This window comes from Maniola jurtina, chromosome 5, assembly GCF_905333055.1.
Source record: "Maniola jurtina chromosome 5, ilManJurt1.1, whole genome shotgun sequence".
NCBI classification, from domain to species: Eukaryota; Metazoa; Arthropoda; class Insecta; order Lepidoptera; family Nymphalidae; genus Maniola; species Maniola jurtina.
The window spans coordinates 7,811,085-7,831,014 of NC_060033.1; the positions used below are offsets into that span (position 1 = coordinate 7,811,085).

The 19,930-nt window shown below is 36.1% G+C and overlaps 1 protein-coding gene across 1 annotated transcript in view; it reads right to left on the reverse strand.

The window, feature by feature from the left end:
- Positions 1-17,720, reverse strand: part of LOC123865695 (NADPH oxidase 5) — a 39,034-nt gene extending 21,314 nt beyond the window's left edge. The window contains exon 1 of the mRNA XM_045906900.1: positions 17,343-17,720. Within this exon, the coding sequence (XP_045762856.1) occupies positions 17,343-17,672 (330 nt within the window). The 5' untranslated portion in view covers positions 17,673-17,720. The remainder of the gene's footprint in view (positions 1-17,342) is intronic.
- Between the last annotated feature and the right edge of the window lie 2,210 nt (positions 17,721-19,930).

Below are 19,930 nucleotides of genomic sequence, written 5' to 3' on the forward strand. Positions count from 1 at the left end.
CCATAGTATGTCATCATGATGTTATTAGTTATTACCATTGATATAGATTTAGTACTTCCCTACTTACCTATACATATCGGTGGTTATTACACTATCGTATGTGTTCTGCTCATTTGCAAGGCTGATTGTTTCCATTCCATACACTTTTGTCATCAAGAAAGTTGTTAATTGTATAAAAACCTCGACTTATTATATACGTTTTTATGCAATGATAAATCCAATAAATCATTTGGTTTAGTTAAAATAAGATTAGGTAGGTTTTTTTGGAAAAGTAGTATTACTATTATTATGGACGTGCAACAATCGTAAATAATTTAAAAATTTGGTCTTAAACTAAAGCATTTTTGGTACCCCTAATTATAGGTACCTATCAATAATAGTATGTTGTATTATTTATCCACCTTTTTTATACTTTTAAGTACATAAGCTTTAAAAGTGTTTTGTTTCATAATCACCATCGCTATTACACTTCATTAAGTAGGTAAGTAGTTAACTTATTTTACTACTTACCTATCATTTGCCAATCTAACCTTGTGTTCACTGCAACAATCGCTTTACCATTGGTCATTTCACATTAATTGTGACAAGTGAGGCCAAGAACAGCCAATCCAAACGTTTTATTTAATTGAGTATAATGTTTTAACTTTGCCACGCCCCTGTCGTAACCAAGATGTAAGAAACCTTCAAAACCTATACTTATATGCAAGATCAAATTCGTAGCTAGTAAAGAGCATAATTATAATGTAGTCAAAGATATAATGCGCCTACTGTGACATCTTCAGGCTGGAAGTCGAGTCACTCTTCGCTCGTTAAATACGGATGTACCTACTAACCTCAGAGATCCTCCTCAGTGGACAAGACCACTCAATCATCACTCATCAGTCACCATTTAATATATAGGTCTATGTACTTAACTAAGTTTGCACCCGCCAGTACAAGCGACTATAGACGGGTGCAAACCTATCTTTGTTGCTGACTGTACCTACCCAGAATTACGTTTTTAGGTTTCAACTAAGCCATGACTCAGCCAAGTCAAAAAACAGAAAGGGTGATCTAAACCAGTTCATATTAGGTACGAAAGATGTCGAAAGATCCTTCGAAAACAGTTTCGTTAGGTAGACTTTCTACAATGTTATTTTATAGAAAGTTGTGTCTTCTTATTGAGTAGACAACTTTCAAACTACATAACATAATAATCAATAACATATAGTTACATATGCGTCTAAGATACAAAGGATTAGAACAATTTATATCTATTATATTTTATACAGACTACATAAATCTGAAATACGTGACTCCCTAAGCTATACAAACCAATTAACGTTTGACTTCAAGTACTAAATAGCTTTTAACTAAAATCTAGATAGCCACTGGATCCATTTATCTGTCAGGCTGACACATGAAATGTATGTGCCCACAATGCCCACCTCGGTAACATTTTTCGCTACTAAGGTATCTCTTTCATCCCATAGCTTCGAGTTGGCTCTTGAACATAGAAACCAGACCAAAGGTTCCTTTGAAATATAGACAGGGAATAAGGCCACGTTTTTGAACTTCCTACGGAAGCGAAGGCTAGAGTGGTCGCTAGTCTATCAATGATGTGATTTGTCCGCTCAAGACGTCTCCGGTCCGCTCCGTTTCAATGGACAGGCATCCTAGGCACAGTATACAGAGAGACCCAGTAGTCTGACGCATTTGATCTCGTGGCAAATGACGACCACGACGACTCTTTTATAGGGTTCTAATCAGATAGGCCAGTTTGGGTCACTCCTTTGTCCTGCACTTACTACCCGATTTATATCCTATCTATATAATATCATTTATATCTTTCTTAACCTACTCTGTATCTTAGGAGTAACTATTTGAGCGAGAGTCGTTCGAGAAACCTTAGTAGGTACTTACCTACATATTCGCAAATGTCTACTGTCTAGTCGAAGGCTCGATGCTTGGTCTTAAATCTGGTGTAAGCACTAATAAGCTGACAGTCAGCCTTGTTACATTTCATCCATTTATAGTTTACTATTTATGGACCTAAATTTTTAAACTCAACTTACTGAATAGGTCGCAGTTAAGGTAGGACATATTATTTACAGTTTTAGTAAGTATCTTATAGTGAATCTTTAACATTATGTATGTCGACTGATATGTGTCAATCTGGCTTAGTGTAGGTAGATATGCATATACTCGTAATGACTCGTATGGTATAAGTAGATAAGTATTTTAATTATTGTGAGATGCATGACAATGGGCTATTTATAGCTTAGCAAGTAGGCAAAGCAGCGCAATATTACCTACTTATGACAGATTTGCATAATAAATAGGAATAATTTATATCAAGGGAGCGTTTTAGGACCACGCTGTTGTAAAATAAAAATAATGCTTGTATAGGTAAATAAATGATCAGATACGCATTTAACTTTTATCTCCGTGGAAACTCTTTGATTTTTTGGGACAAAAGTAGCCTATGTCCTTTCCTGGGACGCAAGCTATCTCTGTACCTTTCGTCAAAAATTATTAAACAGATGGACTGTGGAAAGATATATGTAGTTCCTGTGTTCCCGTTAGCCGTGCGGCAGGAATTCAATAAAATTATCAAAAACTTGACAAAACTTTCGTATTTATAATTTTATATTTAATTAGTACTTATGGATTAGGTACCTACCTTATTTAAAGTTCGGCGGTTAGAATCGTAACTGTAGTAGTTAAGTCGGTATATCGTTTATGATAAATAGTGGTATGCTAAATGGCGAGATAGCTAAGCGCTAACTTGTCGTCGAATAATAAAAAAGTGCTGAAGTTGAAATACACTAGCATGTAAGTAGGCACTAAGTACTAGGTAACAGAAAGGTTTTTGTGGCGTTCGCAAGAAAAAGCGTGAGCCCCGCGGATCCCTGGTCGATATCTAGCGGAGCTAACAAGCGCCCAGTTTCCATACTGAGTGTATAATTAAATATATCACGTACGTTACAAACTGACAGCTGATGTAAGGGCGCAGTTACACTATGTAGAATTCCATAAACGTACCAGAAACCAACACTGTAACTTTGTATAATCCAAAGTACCTATTTAAACTCTGTCTAACTCAAATATGCACAGTAAACCAAATAAACGGGATGTTTATCAAACTTGGTGTTTTTGTTTTTTAAGCACCAGATTGGTTGCCGTTCGGTCTACCTATAATATCTAATTCGTATATTGAGACCTGTCCTATAATAATTCGATACATTGTTAGTAGTTGCTCGTATGTGGTGAAAGGCAACCATGGTAGCAATTATGGCAACTTGAAAACGATTTTGCAGTATGAATTTTTTGGTAACTAAAAACAGGTTTTTTAAAGAGTTAAGTATAACAAATAAAGAGAAACTTATCGGTTCTTTTTAGTGAATAATATTTTATTAATAGAAAAAAAATTAACTAAAAAAAACTGGATAATAATAGATATACTATATTGAAGAGCATGGTCTTGGATGATGTGGCAGCTTATACATATAATAAACCAATTCCGGTTTTCTTTCAACTGCATACTTCGAATTAAATACTCATAGTCATTAAAACTATAATGTGGTAGAACCTTAATAAAGATTTAAAAAAAAACATAAGGAAAATGGCGGATTTGTCGCACCAAGCCTCGTTACTGCGAGCTCCCACTAATTAGAAAATAGCTGAGATTTATTGAATATTACTTATTAACTACGTTTAATACTTCAGCTTCGTCTGCAATTCTACCTCGATAAATCGTTTAATAAATAATCATCAATGTAGTCAATAATATTTGTGATATATTATAGGAGCCTGTTTAACTTTTAACGAAAATTGTGCTTATAACAGAATATTTTATATATAAGCAAAGTTTTCGTTTACTGAATTACAGATTTCAGTATGCACCAATGAAAAAGGAACGGATAATTTTTCAGTCCCTTTCCCGATGTCAGCACCTATCTGGTTTCAGAGTCGAAAGATTTTTCACTCTTTTTAATTAATTAGTTTAAATTTTTAACTCAAATAAGTACCTAGTACCTACTACTATTTTTGAGCTTTGAATTTTTTTAATTTCTGAGCTTTTAATAAAGATAGAGATATGAATTCTGTTCACGAATTTTTTCATTTTTTTTGGACAAAATGGACATTTTGTTGATATTCCAGATATCTCTACGATATTTCAGAGAGTTCTTAGTAGTGAATTCAAATGTGAATTCTACTAAATATGTATACTGTTGGAATTACATAAACAGTGCCAACCAGCTAAATACCATTCAACACCATATTAGTGTGGCAATAACAATTTGTATTAAAGTAGAATAAAAATTTATGGATTTCTGTGGTATTTTTTAGATTATTATTGACTATAAATAGGTAAATAACTTGGCTTTAAAGGTCTTATGGCGTTTCTAGCAAATGCTTACGACTTTACGTAAAATTACATAAAAATCGTAAGCACTTACGTACCTACATTAAATAAATCCACGACCACTGGGTACTTATAAATAACCATATCCCGCAAACTGTTTTATTATTTGCAGTCTTTTTGCAGTGAAATACCCTGGCGAAAAGATAAAGCTAAAACGGGGAAAAAAGTTTTGAAGCTAATAAATAATTAATTAAATATTTAAATAGCATGTTTCCATCTACTTATATGACGTGGTTACAAAGACCATATGGGTCTACAAAAACTGCAGTGGAGTCCCGTGGCGAGATAATTAAAATATCTGAACGCTCTCTGGGGTTTAGTGATCCCTTAGGTGGAGTAAAAACCCAGTGGTGAAACGTATCTACTACCTACCTACTTAATGAAGCATACAACTATACGCATGTTAGATTTGAACTATGAAAAGAAAAAAAATACTTATTATAGGAAGGATGAAGAAAATAGACAGTACTCCTTACTTATGTGTTTTGTGTCGTAAGTTGAGGACAGGGGCCTCCTTACTTTTGTGTTTTGTGACGTAAGTTGAGGACAGGGGCCTCCTTACTTTTGTGTTTTGTGACGTAAGTTGAGGACAGGGGCCTCCTTACTTCTGTGTTTTGTGACGTAAGTTGAGGACAGGGGCCTCCTTACTTTCACTATTAGTCGTGTCCAACGAGGATGAGGGCTTCCGTGCGTAATCTGTTTCGTACAACGGTACTGTGTTCTTTTTTTTTTCTTTGGCAGGTCGAGGGCGACCTGTGGTCAGAATGGCCATGTCGGCGCTGATTTACGAAGGCGAGCACGAACGCGCACGAGCAATATCGGACAATCCATGAATCAGGGACGGTGGGGACGGACCGGTCACCAGCTAGCTCCCGAGGACGGTCGCGCGTCAGAATGGCCGTGACGCGACGATGTTAAAAGAGTTTTACTGTCATAGACACCGCACAGTTACAGTTAACCACATATCCTTAACAACAACCAAAAAAAAAAATTTTTGTTTTTAAGTTCAGTTAGATGCCAAGAAATTAATGACTCAGTTAGACGCCACCGAGTTTCTTGCTGGTTCTTCTCGCTAGGTTGTGGCATTCCGAACCAGTGGTAAATTCGTTTTGAATAATGTTTAGATCATGATTGATTAAGAGTTGCAATAGCAATTGCGCTCTAATCATATGAACTGTAGTTTAGAATCGGTTAAACTAACTTTCGCGTCGCGACATGTCAGTAAATGAGTTCTTATAATTAGGTTTTGGTTCTTCTCGCAGTGTTAGCCTATGTTGTAGACAGATGATCAGTTGAAAGTGATTTTAACCTAGGTTGGTTGTGTCAACTTCCTAAGTGTTGAGATGTGATGAATTAGTCAAGCCAAAGAGACCTAGAAAAAGCCGTGATGGTCAGAATCATAACCAATAGCATTGTACGTTAATTATTGTAATGTTTCTGGTTTACGGAGGTTTAGTGACTGAGGGGACGCTGATGTCCGGTCCACTAGTGTTGAGTGGTTGAGGGGACATTGGTGTCCAGGTTTAGAATGAGAAAGATGTTCATTAACAGTTAACTGCTAGTCAGGATGGACGAGCGGTATAATGATTTTGTGGTTATGGTTTTGTCCTCACATGCTTTGTGACATTTAGCGTACGAGGACGTACGCAGGTCAGAATGGCCGTGTCGGCGGTACCGACTTTTAGCTGTCAATACTTTGCTCACTGAGCATTACGTCATCTCCCCACTGTCGTCGTTGGACTATAAAATCAGACACGCTGTGCATAGCGAGGCATTATTCGTCCGGTTGTTGCCGAGGACACTTCTCAGTAGGAATAGTCTGTCGTACTGGTTTGGGACCGGTGTAAGGGGTGGAGGAGCCGGTCTAGGTAGGTTAGGTTAGGTTTACCTAGTTACGCTGGTAGTTGTGACATGCAGTAAACGGAAGTAGCCTAGTGATCGAAGCAGACCCTAAGGATCTCCGCCTGCCTTCATCTATTCTTAAAACGATCCTCGGCTCGATCCGACAGATAAGAACTGTAAAAGTGCTGAGAAAATGTCACGTGAAAGTCTGGAAAATAAAGACTAAGGATTTTGTAAAACAGAAGAAAAAAACTGAGGTTGAATCACAAAAAAAAAACCAGCGATATAGTGCAAAGATGAAAAAAAACTACTTCGGCAAAAGAACAGATCTTATATCATATAGAAGAAAAAGATCACTTTTGCTGAGCCAAATGTGTTGGAAAGAAAGAGCAATGATTTTGTGAAGCAGAAGAAAAAGAAACTTGGAGTCGAAGGTAAAAGAAAGAGCCAGAGGTATACAAGGATAGTATTTATCCGCCTAAAGAGCAGCTATAACATTATATACTTAGAAGAAAAAGATTTGTGCCGGACCCATGCAATTAAAAGCAGCTCAGTTGAAAGGAATTGAGTAATAAATTGCAGCAATCATTTCCATATCCGGCGACAGTTTTGCATTCACCGATACCGTGAAAATGGATCAAAGGTAAAAAAGGGAAATCATTTATAATAGATTACCATTTAGCACTCCGTTATGGTGATAGGGCCTTGTACCTACCTTTTTCTATGAAACGGATAGCATCTTATGGAACTTAATAGGTATAGGTTTTCTATAGAGCATAGTGCGGTCATTGATTCGTTTATGGTTGTCTTTAATGGTGAATATCCCACTGCATTGCTAATGGAACCTATAGACTTATACAAGACACGATACGAAGGCATCGAGTATGGATAAAATTATAGTTATTGACTGGTAGTTGTAGCAATCGTTAGTCAATGTATCATGTATATCCCTTGAAGTCCCTTTCTTCAAATCTATAATTTTTTCTATATGTAGTGGTTTGCATCTTCGATATTGCTAAGCCGCTTCGCTATTCACAACTTTATAAGAAAATTAATTAGGCACAATAGAGGTCATATTTTTATTATTGTAAATTAACTATGTTTGTCTAGATATACCTTATCCATGGGTAGGTCTTAACTGGTTCTTCGGTATTCTATTTTGAACTGTATCATAAACTTTTATTATTACGTTACTTACATAACTAAAATATTGATGGTATTTCCTTTCACTGTTTTATTAAATAATTTTTTTTATATCCACGAAGTCAACATGTGTCTCTGATACATCTTTTACTTTACCACCAGTTTGGAAAGCAGATTCTAGTTCCTCAACAAAATCCTGAAAGATCAGCGCGGCGGTACCTCTGGTGCTGCATGAGCGGGGGTAATCACTTAACATCAGGTGACCCGCCTGCTCGTTTGCTCGCTATTTTACTATAAAAAAGTGCCGACAAGATACTCAGCAGTTACTCTTTTCAAATCATACAAACAACAATTTAGATACTACACTATCTAATGTTACTTTATTATGTAATTCATAACAGTACTTATGAAGCGTGTTTTTGAACACTAATTAAAGTGGAATGGCAAGTTTAAAAATATGTTATAGCCTCTCAATACTTACCAATATCCTACCTACTATCCAACGTTTCCAACACTAGATATTGTACTAGATACGTTCTTGATAGAACCACTATAATTATTGTCCATCGAATAAATAAATAACCTACGGAAGATATCAAAGACTTTAAGATTTATGATACTCAACCTCAAGTATCTAGTTGAGAACCATTAGGCCATACCATCCATTTGATTGCACCTTATCACATGATTAAGCCATGTTTGGTGCCCCGGCCTCCCTTATTAATATCTGCTGTATAATTGAATAGAAAAAGTTTGTTAGTTTGTCTGCTTGGATCATTAATAGTGCCTTATAAGTGGAAGATCTGTGTATAGGTCATGTTATGTTTTTATTTGCTGGATGTGGGTTCAAAAGCAGTTATGATCAAAGAATTTTAATTAATAGAAATAAACCATGTTGCAAGCGTGTTGCTGACATGACAGTGACGATTTGAGGGCGTTGGTATCGACCCAAGATAAGGGACATTTATTTTTCATATTCATATTCATTTAATTTGCCATAATATCACAGATTGTACAATTGTACATTTTATATAGGTACTTATTAAAGATAGGAGTCAGCATTTCGATTAAATAACAATACCTACCTACTTATTTTTTAAAACCTGCTAAAATATTATCACGTTAATCCAGCCAGCCTTAGCTTCGCCCAGCTTCTGATCTGTGGAAACGCACCCTTACAGCGTATAATCAGAAGAAAAGGTATTTAACTATTTTTACTACCTAAACAAGCAAACTAACGTGCATATAAAAAAAATAACAAAATATTATTATAATTGTAGATAGTGTCATAGTGTAATTGAGATTAATTAGTATTGACAGTTCAATCCAATTAACTCAATCCAAATCAGAGTGAGCTATCCAAATGGCCCACGCTTGTCAAAATGTTTTAATTAAAATAAAAAATACAATCTAATTTCTCATCTCACCGTTTCGTTTTACAAATATTTTTGTACCTCTAACCAATTAGGCATAATATGTATTCTGTGCTCGAAGGAAACGTAAGTTACCTAAGTTAAGCGCTTAAGTTTTGTAGCATGTCATAACAGTTTGAAGAACAGTTTTAAATTACCTACTTAGGGTTTCACGTTCGTCGCTAAACTTGAGGTCAAAATCAAAGTTTATTACCTACTTGTAGGACAACTAGTATCTCTTCTGCTACGCCTGTGACTCTACCACGCACCGGTTCAGATTCAGAATGCAGATTCTTCTAACAGACAAGAAACTCTTTTCACGTCATAAAAAGTTACAATATTATAATTTACTAGCTGTGCCCGCGACTTCGTTCGCGTGGAATAGTGACTTTTCGGCCAGCGTGATTCTTTAAATTGACATAACTTTTTTATTTATGAACCGATTGACACTAAATGTTAAGTGAAGCTTACTACAATATATTAGTGAAAACCGTGTCTAAATCGAATAAGCCGTTTCTGATATTAGCGTGCACAAACACACAGACAAACAGACAAAAAAAAATTAATTACAATTTCGGGTTCGGCATCGATATAATAACAACCCCTGCTACTTTTTTTTTATATATTTCCATTGTACAGACACCACTTTTCTACAATTTTATTATATGTATAGATAATTCACTAGATGATACCCGTGGCTTCGGCCGAGTGGATTCCGAAGCCATTAGCCGATAGCCATTCCGAAGATCAGCCTGTTCAAACTGACAGACAGACAAAAATCTTAAAAACGTGTAATAAGTATATTGTTATCGGACAGTTCAAATAACAATTTCGAAATTACAGACAGACACTTCAATAATATTTGTTAGTAAACAGATTACGGCCTTAGGTATCTACTATCTACTATCTTGTGAGCAACTGAAAGCTCAGCTTTTCGCTACTGTCCAACCTTTTTTTTTCTTTCTCTCGTCTGGCTTTACACTGATAAGCCAATGTCAAGTTTGTAGTCATTTACAAGTATCTGATATGTATAAGTATGGACTTCGTCCGTGCCGGCACCCGCCGACACACGCGTGGCACCCCTCCTGAGCGCCTCCCAGTCAGTTACACCAGCAATAACACAAAAACCGGCCACTTCCAACAAAAAAACACTCCAAAAAGACACAGAACGCGCGCCAGCAGACGCCAACACAGACGAAGTCCTCTGTCCAATTTTGTGATTCAGAAACTCATTTGTCACACAATGTTTTTTGTAAGTTTACTTACGTAGTGGTTAAGCGGCTTTACTCTCAGACACATCCAATCAATTAAAAACCATAAACTAGTTAAAAATTTACATACATAAGATGTGGAGTCATCGCCTAATTGAAGTGTGTCTGATTGCGACAACTTGTCAAAAGAGAAAGTAGATCGGGATCAATAATATTTCAATCAAAAATCAATATACCATACCTATCATTCGATGGGAGATTATGTTAATGCGGCAGCTTTGATGTTTTAATTAAATTATTGCTGATCTGGTTCAACTTCGCTTTCTGAAAATCCTCCGCTTTCTGAAAATCCTTTCTTAGAAGATGTTACAAAGGTAATCTGCATCCAAAATCTCAACTTTCTAAACTTGCGCCGTATGTTGATATGTCAGTCAGTTCCCCCTTTTTAATTAATATAGACGATTAGATGATGCCCGCGACTTTGTCCGCGTAGTTTTAGGTTTTTTAAATCCCGTGCGTACCTACCTTTTCATTTTCCAGGATAAAAAGCAGTCTATGTCTCACCGGGGATGCAAGCTCTGTACCAAACTTCAAAATCAGATACACGCAACAATCGGCTTCAATCAATTTGATCAATTGATTGCTATAACCATAGATAAGTATATATAACTAATAGGTAGATATAGGTGAGAATTTTATTACTATTTATTACTAACCAATTAAAGCGAAATGAAAGTGATAATTTCAATAACAAAAGATAAAATTCCGACTCCAAAAGATAAACGATCAGTCTACGTCTTGAATCAATAGACCTTTCTGAGACATACAACGCCAAAACGGAAGCAACATGATTTAAAGATAAAACTAAATCTTTCGAGAGTCCAGATTGTTATCTTGAATTCGACACGACAGAATTTCAGTCGTGACTAGGGTAACTTAATTAGGGTAACTTACCAGTTGGCCAGTCCCGGCTTTCCGTACCTCAAAAGAAAAAAGGAACCCTTATAGGATCACTTCGTTGTCTGCCTGTCTGTCTGTCGTGTCTGTCAAGAAATCCCGTTGACCTAGATTCTAGAATCATGAAATTTGTCGCGCGAAATCGCGCATTCTAGCGATTGTTTCAATATTGCATCCCAGTTTGAAAACTTTCTGCGTCCGATAACTGCATTGAAATCCTTACTTAATATTATAAATGCGAAAGTGTGTCTGTCTGTCTGCTACCTTTTCACGGCCCAACAGTTAAACCGATTCTGATGAAATTTAGTACAGAGTTAGCATACATCCCGGGGACGGACATAGGTTACGTTTTATCCCGGAAAATCAAAGAGTTCCCACGGGATTCCTAAAGACTCATCCACTCATCCGATTTGTATGAAATTTGGTACCGAGGTAGCTTGCGTCCATGTTATTGACATAGACAACTTTTTATCGGGGAAAAACAAACAGTTCCCACGGGATATTCAAAAACCTACATCCACGCGGACGAAGTCGCTGGCATCTTCTAATAATTCATAAGATGAACGCGTCAGTGAATTAATATCGAAACGAAAAAATGGCTCACTTCCGTTCTGATCGATATCAAAACTGTTAATTATGTGAGGTATTAGTTCATAAGAAGCTGATATTACGGTCCAGTGGGTAGGAATTTTTCTCATGCCCACCTATACGTGATGGAATCCGTTTATGTACATGTTGAATTTCTAGTTTGGTGGATTTTGAAAACGATACTTTATAACAGAAGCAGGGGAACAAAACTTTAATTTAACTACACTTTCTGACCAAATACCTACTTTTTAGGGTTCCGAAGGAGAAACGGAACCCTTGTAGGGTCACTATGTTGTTTGTCTGTCTGTCTATTTGTCTGTCTGTCTGTCCGCCCGCTTGCCCGCCTGCCCGCTTAAATCCATGCGACCGAGGCTAAGTAAGTCGCGATCTAGATTATAACGTTGATTCGTGTCAATATTAAAATTACAATATGTGAAATCTTATACAAGTACCTACTATAATTTCAAAATAGCATTGACATTATTATAATAAGATTATTTACAGTAGGTAAGCAAAACAGACCGAGACAAGATCACCTTCAACCTTCGCTCGGCTGAACGTTTGATTTAAAACTAATTTGTATTAAATCTAATTGCATGTATCGACAGGCAACATGACATAAACCATTGCTATTGGCTGTCCCACATACAGATCTGGCCAATCACGACATATCTCAAGTTGAATCTGACCTACATTGCCATACCTACGTGCATTTTACAGCAAGCAGAATGATTGCGAACGAAGGTTAACTTTATGACAAAGTCACTACCATTGTATTTCTGAGAGAAGTATGTAGGTACCAGTCACCAGAAAAGAGTAAAAAGTTTGTATGTATAAGTAAATCACAAGTAAGTGTAAAATGTTAGAATAGTTATTATGAATACAAGTGTAAATTAAAAATTTATAACACCCCCGACAAGTGAAGGTTACAGTAATAACTAGAAAAGAGCTGATAACTTTCAAACGGCTGAACCGATTTTCTTGGATTATAGCTAAGACACTCTCGATCAAGCCACCTTTCAAACAAAAAAAACTAAATTAAAATCGGTTCATTAGTTTAGGAGCTACGATGCCACAGACAGATACACACGTCAAACCTATAACACCCCTCTTTTTGGGTCGGGGTTAAAAATTGTAGAGGCAGACTAAGCGTCCGAAGCCAGGAGCGGTATTACTAATTGAGGCCTCCGTTCCAGGTTACATTTTTTACAGAATATCATCATCATTATCATATTTTCACTGATGTCAAAAAAGATCATATCGCATTAATGGCTTTCACTCCTTTAGTATTTAACTTTTATATATTACTGGGAATTTCACTTTAGTGAAGTTAGGATTTATGAATTAATAAGATTTGAGGGCGTATGCGCTTGACTTATTCGGTTGATTTGCGATTGATTTCCGCTTTGTACAGTTGCTCTTGGCACTTGCGGGAATGTTTCTGAGATAGTACCATCAATGTACAACATCAGCGAGTAGTATCTGATAACTCGAACGGAGCCGACCGGGTCAGTTAGTGTATCTATACTAATAAATAAAATTGGAGTGTCTGTCTGTAATTTTGAAATAACTACCGCATATTAAGGTCATATGGTTATTTGAACGATACTATAACTGAATCACACGTTTTTAAAAATTTTGTCTGTCTGTCTGTCTGTCTGTCTGTCTGTTTGAAAAGGGTAATCTTCGGAACGGCTGAACCGATTTTGACGGGATTTTCACAGACAAGTAGAAAATTGACCAGGGAGTAACATAGGCTACTTTTTTAACCGACTTTCAAAAAGGGAGTTGTGTTTTTCTACCTATGTACACGGAAATCTCCGAGATTTCTGAACCGATTTGCGTCATTTCTTTTTTAATCGATAGAGGAACTTTGCGACATTGTTTCATCAAAAATTTGGAGTCCAACTCCTCAATCCTGATGCTGCAGGGGATCTGACCAATCCACGCGGACGAAGCTGCGGGCATCAGCTAGTTAAATATAAAATACAAAAACAGAAAAATCAACTATGTACATTTATCGGCAATACGTCTGCCTGACAATATCTAGTCAACTGTAAACGCAATGATCATAACTCCTGGGCACCGCGCACGTATATCATCGTTAGATCACTGATCTATAGATCATTGATCGATAGATCATTAGGGTGTGATCGATACGGCAACACGTCGATGTTTTATTCATGCCGTCTACTAAAGTGTTTAATATTTCAGTATGTTGGAAGGGATAGAAGAATTTTCTGTTTTATTCAAGTCTGTCATTAGGTTCAGTTTTTAAAGTTTCATTGTAGAAGTACTTTTTCTAGTAGACAGTTTTCTGGTAGAACTTAGAAGGCTGGATGGCTTCAAATGAATTTTAGCATAAAAATAGTTTGAATTTTAGCATAAAAGTACTTTTTCATAGGGACTTGAGACTCAGGCTAAGATCCATAGAACGCATTTTGACTTTGCTTAGACTTGAGACACTGTTAAAAAGAGACAGCGTTATACCGCTGGCATAAAGCTGTCTCGTTTTAACTGAAACAAAAGTCTAAGCAAAGTCAGAGTGCGCTCTATAGATTTCAACCACAGTCCAATCATTTAATCCATATTCTGTGCCCGCAACGCCCGCACACGGCCGTGCGTGACAATATTGAGATCGATCGTCACAATGCAGCGTCACGACTTTAGCATTACACACGGACAGACGTGTTACATCTCACGAGGCTATCCCAATATATCATGTAGCGTTTACAGCTCAGATAAAGGCTTGATAGGCATTTAAACATTACTGATTCAAATCAGTGGAACACATCGTGTACGAGGTGTGGAGAGCGGAGTACTTACCGCGTGTTATGCGCAGCGCAGAGGCTTTCGTTTTTTATTCGGATACAAATTAGCCCTGCAATCTCACCTGGTAGCAAGTGATGATGCAGTCTAAGATAGAATGTCTAACCTGGAAGAGTTATGTGCGATAATAATTCGCTAATATGCGATAGCTCTACGTTTATGATAAAGTCTCAAGTAATTGCAATTGTTAAGGTTTCACTCCACACGCACCTCTCCATGAAAATATAATATTGTGCTGATAATAAGTTTTTTCTACTTTTTTATTTATATTCTAACTCTACAGCATCAGAAAACGAAGCGTTGGAGGACTTCCCACTAGATAGACAAACGACATCAAAAGAGTCATAGGAACCCGTTAGATCCCGGCGGCACAAACCCCGGCATTTGCTATGTCGATACATCGCACATTTCGCTCTCGAGAAAGCCGCCCGTAAATACGAATTGAAATAGCATGCTATCATGCTATGCCGTGGAGAGCGCTCTTAAATATTAATATGGAGGCATAATATTATAAAGAATCGCCGCAGTGTATGACTCGCACTCTGCAAAAAGCCCCGTTTGATAGAAATTATACTCTATTGCATTCTCTTGCACAAATATTTATATGAATAAAATCATAACCCTTCCTTTCGGCTTTGCCGTAATCGGGTAAAAATGTACACACAAATTAATGAATTTTAATACAAATAAACGCAGGTAGATCGAGAGAAAAAGTACCTTGAATTCCATGCGTAAGTAATTTACATATTACGTACTTCAACTGTCCAACTGGGGGTTTAATTTAAAGTAAGATTCTCATATTGCAGTATTAAATCCACACGTTTTTAAGAATTACTAAGGACATGTTTAATCATTTTCAATTGTAGAAAATATCAACTAATTATTTTACGATAAGATTAGACAGCCCGAAGGAAGAACTTTCTGCTTAGATTGTGTATGGACTAAATCTGACAACTGGACTGGTAGATTCACTGTAAAAATTTAAACTTGACAGCACCTGTTTAGTGCTATACATAATATTATGTAGCAGGCCCAGCACCCGTAGTTTGACTTTCTGGCTAGGACAAGCAGTAGTATATCTTTGATTAGCAAATACTCCCTCACTATTGGCTAAAATATAAAATGAGCAATAATACCGTAAATCTTAACCTGCTGCAGTTAAGATAATACCAGTATAATAAGTTGAAAAAAAGTTGTAATAACTTTTTTCTAAGGGGCTAAAGTTAACAGCTAGATAATTAAATACTAGACGGCGCTAGACAGAATTAAATCGCGCTAGCATTAGAAACTGCACGAAACGTCATAATATGACGATACTACGTTGAACAGCGACTTGGACTTGGTGGGCTTCATATTATATAACACTGTACGACTGATAAACAGATGTTGTGAATAATTGTTAGTTGAAAATCATTTGAAACAATGGCAGATGATTAAGGCAACCCAAATACTTGGTAGAAAACACCTAAAATACTCACTAAAATATAAAACTTGTAAACCTCTTGGATCAATTTAATAAAAAAAGTGATGAAAAATTAACGATATATTAGTAATTATTAATTATCTTATTCTTAATATTGAATTATTTTATCCTGAAACAAAAACATAGGTACATGGTTTCCCTTCCAATTAACATCGCATTGCCTAAAAATGTGAGTTGGCATTTTACGATCCGAAATTACACTCTTATACTCGAAAACAAATACAGAATATTTCTGTGGATCTTAATACTGACCATCATCTCGGGTAATTTGTAAACGTTTATCACAAAAACCTATTTAAATTTTATTCTTTAAGCTTTTGAGATAAGTGCGAAATTCACTTGCACAAAATCGATAACGTGAATGGAAAATAAGTGCTTCGAGTGCACCAATATGATATTGAAATTGCAGGTTTTGCTCTTCACTGGTACCAATGGCAATAGTGGGTATAATGTGTATAATATTATCATCGGTAATTTTAAGAATATTATATTAAAACGAGAAGAGTTTGTTGTGAGCCACACACACAAAATTCCAAAAAAATATGCAAATAATACTTTTTATTCACAAAAAATAATTATTATTATTATAATGATGATAAACATGATAGCTAGATTTAGATTTATTCGGTAATCTGAACAATATGGCTTTATATTAAAGTTTACTAAGGCTTATGTCGAAAACAAATCCTCACATTTTAAAGCTTCAATAATATTCATCATCATCATCATCATCATCAGCCTGTGGACGTCCACTGCTGGACATAGGCCTTCCCTAAAGAGCGCCACCACACCCGGTCCTCAGCCTTCCTCATCCAGCCACTTCCCGCCAGCCGCTTAATATCATCGGTCCATCGTGCTGGAGGGCGTCCCACACTACGTTTGCTTAAACGCGGTCTCCACTCAAGGACTTTCCGGCTCCAACGGCCATCGCCTCTACGACAAGCATGGCCTGCCCACTGCCACTTCAGCTTGCTAATAGTTTGGGCTATGTCAGTGACCTTGGTTCTCCTGCGGATCTCCTCATTTCGGATCTTATCCCTCAAGGAAACTCCTAACATAGCCCTCTCCATAGCTCGCTGAGCAACTTTGAATTTGTGGACAAGGCCGTTTGTCAGTGTCCACGTTTCAGCACCATAGGTGAGGACGGGAAGGACACACTGGTTAAAGACTTTTGTTTTCAGGCAATTTTGTTTTCAATAATATTATGTATCTGAAAAGGGTATCTACGTAAGGAGATTGAAAAATACTGCCTTAATAATCTTGTAAACATCAAAATTAAGTATTGCTGATTTTGGACCTACCAATTGGATTGCGGAACTATAAAGTTCAAAGTAGGTGAGAGAACGTAGGCGACTTTGATGACAATTTAATTAGCTTGACAGCCGTTTAGCATTCAAAACGATTAATTACATATAGCAAATTACAGTCATAATAAATATGAAAGGAATGATTAATGAGTGTTACATTACCTCATCTTGAAAAGTGCGATGCAATGTCTCTTTGGTGTACCTCTGGTCTCCTTGTTTCAAAATGGCCGAACACTGCTTCAAAAGAGATAGTCTCATTCTTTCTTTTACGCTCTCTTCTTCCATAAACGACATACGATGTCCATTCCTGGGTACACCTAGTAAGTCTGTAGGATTATCACTTTTAGCGTCAGCCATTTTTAGTCCAATTTTATCACTTCTATCGTCCATCGTTTTAATTTCACTGTCACTTGTTCCGTTAGGCGAGGGATCGGTTTCGATGCTAATTTTAATATTGTCATTAATGTGGCCATTTAGTTTTTCAGTAGACATCTTGATAGGTATAAATTTTACCTAGTTTACTAACATTTTCCTTAATAGATTCTGTAAAAACTTCTGTGTTAAACTTAGCCTGAGTAAATAATGTAAGTATTACCAGGCTGTTATTGATAAAAAATATTCGCTGCTTAAATATAATATCCTATTATGTACGTCAAATGTATGAGAAAATAAAGATGGTTATATAAGCCGTGTGTGAGTGTCTAATTTTTAGGGTTTACTCGAAGGCTGCCAACGGAGTCCTAGTACAAAGACTCCGCTGTCCGTCCATCCGTCCGCCGAAAAATCATCGAATAACAATTATTCAGCTATTGAGAACGTCTTACTCCGAAGTTCAAAAAAGTTTATCTAACTATGAGGCTGGTTGAGATTAACCGGGTGCGAGTAAACAACGCAAAGAAAAACAAATCAAAGCGCAATGAAATATTATTAAAAACCTAATTATGCGGATAGGATGTGCAACGTTTGCAATATTAATGTCACCACATACCGCATACCGACAGCGGCGGAATCTGTACCAAATAAAAAACGAACACCTGCGGCTCCTTGCGTGTGTACCGCATGATATCCGGAATGTAAGCTTTAAAGGGAAAAAATATTTTAAAGTAATCCTTTTTTTGCTATTTTGTGTACAAAATATCTTTTTACGAATTAAATATTTCCTTGCATAATAATATATTCTTCTTTCGAATGTCTTTCTGATGACAGAAATATAAATATTTAACCGTTGGCCGTTATACAATGGTATCTACTAACAGAAATAGAAATAATTTTTATTCAATTTAGAAATTTTTACACGTTCTTTTGAATCGTCAAATGCAACTACCACTGCATTCGGAATGCCTTGCATACCAAGAAGGACAAGCATAAACTCAGCGGTTGCTAATTAATAATATAAAAATATTTAAATAAACTGACTTCAATAACCACAAACACTAAAAAGTAAAAAATAATTATTGCTTCTACACGTGTAGATGTATGTATGAAGTCGAGCGAGCATAATAAAAGAAACTAGAAATCTAAGTGTGAAACTCGCTCTGTTTTGATCTTCATCTCGGAAGATATTCATCAGATCTTCACGAAATTTATATGGAACCACCTGGTAAGTATACCCTTTCAAACAAAAAAAAAAATTCAAATTGGTCCTGGCGTCTTTGAGTAGTCGGGGAACATACATAAAAATAAATAAAAAATATGTTAAAAACAGATTCCGACGAAATTGAGAACCTCCTCCTTTTTTTAGTCGATTAAAAATTATGTTAAAAGTACAGATAGTGGACTGATGGATATTGAATAGCTTTAATGCTTTTATTTTTCGTAACTATTATTTATTTTTCAGAAATAAATAAATTAAAAAAATGTATTCTATAATTTTTTTCATAGGTAATAGGTAGATATAGAAAATAGGTAGATATAAAAATATTTGGAGTGAACAACATATTATGAGTACCTAATATAATTATTTTTGTAACTTCTACCGTAACTTTCCGATTTTTTAATATTTATTTTAGTAAGTTACAAAATTGAGTAAAACTTTGACGCACACAAAAAGTAACGCAAACTTTCACACCTGCCTCGCACGAGCGAACGAACCGCGTTTTGATCCAACACTAGAGAGTAGGGTTCCAACTTCAATAGACAGACCTCTAGACTGGTTACAATTTATAAATGACATCAAAATATTTTAGACTTATTTCTTAGGGCTTAGGTAAAAGCAGAGTAAGAATAAACCAAAAAAAACAGTTAGTTACACTTTGGTAGATAATATAATAGAGTAGAGTTAGTCTGAATGCCTTTTATACCTATTCTATAAATTTATAAATATAAAAAATAAATAAAAATAAAAAATATAAATACATATCACAATAATTAATTTGATGATTTCGCCACGATGATGAGTTGATGCAACTGAATCGAAATATTGAAAAATCTAAATCATCAAATTTTATTAGTGGTATGAGCCCGAAACCACGAAATAAGTTTAAAATCATTAGTTAACTTTATGGGATGTCGGATGGGAATCTACCAAGATTTCAAATGTCTCGTTTAAAGATTTATTTTTAACCCCCGACCCAAAAAGGGAGGTGTTATAAGTTTGACGTGTGTATCTGTGTGTCTGTGTATCTGTTATCTGTCTGTGGCATCGTAGCGCCTGAACGAATGAACCGATTTTAATTTAGTTTTTTTTGTTTGAAAGGTGGCTTGATCGAGAGTGTTCTTAGCTATAATCCAAAAAAATTGGTTCAGCTATT